A 4,346-nucleotide genomic window follows, 5' to 3' on the forward strand; every position below is an offset into this window, starting at 1 on the left:
GCCATGGGTGGGTTGTCGCTCCCGCCAGGCTCAGCCCCGTGAGACGTGTGTTTTCCTCTGGCGGGCTCAGCGCCACGGGAGAGGGCTGGAGACGGCTCTGCGGGACTGCGGGGGCATGGAACGTGGGGGCACGGGACGTGAGAGTCCTTCCCAGGAGCGGGATGGGAGCGGGCAGGGGATGTGTCCGGATCCCAGCTGACTCAGCTGGGAGGTACGAGCAGAGGCTGGGCTGCAGGTTGGGCTGCTGGGGCCTTTATCCCGCGGCCACCCGAGCCTGCCGGGATCTCAGGGACCAGGCTGGGAGGGCGCTGCGTCGTCCTGCCCTGCCCATGCAGTGGGAGGTACAAGACCTCCATTCCCAGCAGAGCAGCTGCCCAGGCCACTCAGCGTCCAGGTGAGAGCCCTCTTTACCCTGCACCAGGCTGTGCTGAGCCCCGATGGGCTGTGCTGAACCCTTCAAGGCTATGTCGTGCTGCAACGTGAGCTCGGGCAAGTTCAATGCCCTCCTGGGTACCGCACCTGCTGCTGCCAAGCCCTAGCCCTCCGGGATGAGACCAGGTGGAGCCCAGCAGATTCCACACCCAGGGCAGGAGGGCACAGTGTCATCACTTGAAGGGAGCAGAGGGGTCCACAGGGCTTGCAGAGGGCAAAGGCGGATTGGGCTGGGCTGTGGATTCCGCACCCCCGTGGCATGTGGGAGGGAAGCTGTTCTGCCTGCCTGCCCACGTAGGCAGCGGTCACGGGAGGACAGGGTTGGGGCTTGGTGGGGTCAGATCTCACCCCAACACTCATCGAAGTCTCTCCTCGCAGCACAGCAGCATCGCCCCTGGGCCCAGGGACCCAGCCCTGAGCCATGGCACTGCTCACCCACCTCCTCGCCTGTGCCTTTGGCACAGGCTCCTGGGTGGCCATCAATGGGCTGTGGGTGGAGGTGCCTCTGCTGGTGACGGTGCTGCCGGAGCAGTGGGACCTGCCCTCCTACATCACCATCATCATCCAGATGGCCAACGTGGGACCACTCTTCGTCACCCTCATGAACCGCTTTCGGCCTGGCTTGCTGAAGGAGGTGGCTGTTATCTACATGGTCGTGTCTGTGGGTGTCATAGCCTGCTTGCTCCTCTCTTTCCTCTGGAACCACACTTCCGTCATCGCTGGGAAGTCCCACAGCATCGCCTTCCTGATCCTCACCTTCTTCCTGTCCTTGGTGGACTGCACCTCCTCCGTCACCTTCCTGCCCTTCATGATGCAGCTGCAGCCCCAGTACACAACCACCTTCTTCATAGGCGAAGGGCTCAGTGGGCTGATCCCTGCTCTCATCGCCCTGGGACAGGGCTCTGGCATCTCCAGCTGCGCCAACGTCAGCTATGAGGTCAACATCACCACTGGCAATGAGACTGTGGAGAGCACCATCTCCCGGCTGGAGACCCAGTACCTCCTACCCAAGTTCTCCACCCTTGTCTTCTTCCTGCTCATGACTGCAATGATGCTGATCTGCTTGCTGGCCTTCTTCTTCCTCAGCCGGCAGCCCAAGGTGTGGGAGCTCTCCCAGCAGCAGCTCTTTCCCACCAACATTGTGCTGAACTCATTTGACCAGATCCTTGACGAGGCAGCTGACTCGCAACTGAGCAGAGGCTGCTCATGCTCAAAGGATCCCAAGGGACAAGGGGACATCCTGCCAGAGAAGGTCTCCTATTCCCTGACTAAGCTCGCCTTCATCTACCTCCTCGTCACCTGGGTGAGCGCCCTGACAAATGGGGTCCTGCCGTCGGTGCAGTCCTACTCCTGCCTGCCCTATGGCCACACCACCTACCACCTGACAGCCACACTCAGCTCCATGGCCAACCCCCTCGCCTGCGTCGTGGCCGCGTTCCTGCCCAGCAGGTAGGTAGTGGGGTGCAGGGAGATGCAGCAGGGTGCACCCCGGGGGATTCTGCCTTAAGAACGACCCCTGCTTTGCAGGGGCTTGCAAAGAAGGCACTGAGTGGGAGAGGGTCTGTGGGGCGCCCATGCCCTGGCAGCACAGACACCCCAGGAATGGAGGATGAAGCCAGCAAGGAGCTGTCTTTGCCACTATCCAGGGATGGGCTGGTGGTGTTCCCCAGTGTCACTCACATGTCCCTTGCAGGTCCCTGCTCCTGATGGGCTTCCTCACCATGGCAGGGACAGGCTTTGGTGCCTACAACATGGCCATGGCGGTGATGAGTCCCTGTCCACTCCTCCAGCAGTCCCAGTGGGGCGATGCCATCATTGTAAGTCACGGGGTCCCTCCCACCCGGGGAGATCTCTGAGGCCACCCCTGGATCTCTCCCCCAGCCCCACAGTTGAGAACCTCCCCCAGCCCTGCTGATCTCTCTCCCCCCTGTGCTGCCAGGTCCTCTCCTGGGTGCTGTTCACTGGGACGCTCACCTACATGAAGGTGATGGCCGGGGTGATCCTGCGGAGCCACAGCCGCAGTGCGCTGGTGTGGTACGGGATGCTGGAGCAGCTGGGCTCCCTCCTCGGGGCACTGCTCATGTTCCCCCTCGTCAACATCTACAGCCTCTTCAAATCCGCTGACTACTGCAGCCTGCAGTGCCCAGTGGGACGGGCACCCCAGGGCTGATCCTCCTGCCAGCACAAACTCCCAAAACCAGCGAGGCTGGGTGGCTGGGAAGCAGCGCTGGGACTGGGATGGCTGCAGGCATGTCTCCCCACCAGATTCTGCCAGGTCCCCAGGCAGCAGCAGCTCCGGGGCTTTGTCCCCAGCCTGGGTACAGGGTGTCCCCATCACATGAAAGCAATAGAAAGTGTTTGCTCAGCCCTCTGCCTCCCTGCTGCCCCCCATGCTGAGGGAGCTGCCTGTGCCAGTGCCCCCCGCCTGGGTACCTCTCAGCTGGGGCCATGTCCCATCCCTTCCCCTGGGGGGTCTGTCACTGTTTGGCATCGTGCCCTAAAGCCCCCCTGGACTCCACGGGTGGGCACAGCCCCAGCTGCACCCAGCAGCTCCGGCAGCGTTCCCGGCCCTGTGCTGTGGCAGCTGCCCCCAGACAGGGGGTTTGCAGCCAGCTGGGGGGAGCGGGGACAAAGRCAGTCATGGGGAGGGGGATGGCGGGGGGACATGGCACATTCATGAAGGTCCCAATAGCAGCTGGGGAAACTGAGGCACGGTGGGACTGGGGGCACGTGCTTGACATTTGCCATCCTCTGCTGTGGCCCTGTCTGTGCTTTTTGCACCCTCCCTGCAGCCCTGTGCCTCGCTGCACCCCATCTCGCCCCGCTGCAACCCAAGAAGGGCAGTGCTGGGGGTGCAGAGCTGGAGAGGGGCCACGGCAGAGCCCCGCACTGGAGCAGCGTGGGCACAATGCCCATCGGCGGGGGTGTCACACCACCAATGCCAGGGCTGGGCCACCTGGTACCCAGCTGTGCCCTGACTGTGCTGGCCAGGTCAGGAGCCAGGTGAGCACCAGGGTATGGCAGGCACGGGGGGTCAGGGGGCAGCGGCAGCTCCGGGATGGGACAGCGCCCGTGCCTCGCACGCGCCTGCGCCCCTTCCCTGGGGCACGAGGCAGCCGGGCCTTTGTCCCCGGCCCTTTGTCTGGCATCTGCTCCCCGTGCTGGCGGCAGCACCAGACCACGGATTGGAGCCACTTCGGGGCTCCGGCTGCGGCCCGGCCGCCTCCGGGAAGGATGCACTTGGAATACCTAATGGCCAGCAGCCTCCCAAGCTGGCACTGGTGGGGGTCCTGCAGCTGAGGCAGCAGAGAGGGCAGGAGTGAGGGCAGCGGGCCCTGACCCCCAGCACCACTGGGCATTCCCCAGCAGCTCCCAGCTTACCCCACAGCCCCACACATCCAGGATCCACGGGGGGCAGGGGGCTGAGGACCGGTGGGAGACGTGGGGGCACAACAGGGCAGGTTATCTCATCCTGGGAATGGGATGTGTCCCTTGTGGGGAGACTGGGAGCCAAAGCAGAGTCCTCACCCCCCTCCTCCTGCTCCCCAAAAGGATGCTCCTCCCCTGGGGAGCCCCCAAAACCCTTCACCCACCGTACCCCCACAGACCCCTCCCTCTTGCTGGGGAAACAATTGCCTCCGATGGGAATTATTTCCATACAGCTGCTCGGGAAGGCACAAACCCGTCGGAGGAAGACTGAGCCTTTCTTCTGGCGCTGCCCCCCCTCCCCACGGCGGCGGGGGCAGGTTTGGGGGGGCCCAGGCACTGCCGTCAGCGCTATCAGCTCGGCAGGGCTGGCTGCGGTTATTACCATACATTATCGCAGTCCCCTGCCTCCAAAAGGAGCCGGGGCTGCTCCCCCCTCCCAGCACTCCCTCCTCCTGCCTTTTACACTTAATTACCTCCCTTATTAC

The 4,346-nt window shown here is 63.7% G+C and overlaps 1 protein-coding gene across 1 annotated transcript; it reads left to right on the forward strand.

Annotated features, from left to right (window-relative positions):
- Positions 1 to 821: 821 nt before the first annotated feature.
- On the forward strand, positions 822 to 2,838 carry SLC52A3 (solute carrier family 52 member 3). The gene is made up of 3 exons (XM_018073862.2): positions 822 to 1,881; positions 2,126 to 2,249; positions 2,372 to 2,838. Exons 1-3 carry the CDS (start codon positions 854 to 856, stop codon positions 2,600 to 2,602), a joined length of 1,383 nt encoding a protein of 460 aa, XP_017929351.1. The 5' UTR covers positions 822 to 853; the 3' UTR covers positions 2,603 to 2,838.
- The last annotated feature ends 1,508 nt before the right edge of the window (positions 2,839 to 4,346 follow it).

Source organism: Manacus vitellinus, unplaced genomic scaffold, assembly GCF_001715985.3.
Source record: "Manacus vitellinus isolate BGI_N305 unplaced genomic scaffold, ASM171598v3 scaffold_26_pilon, whole genome shotgun sequence".
NCBI lineage: Eukaryota > Metazoa > Chordata > Aves > Passeriformes > Pipridae > Manacus > Manacus vitellinus.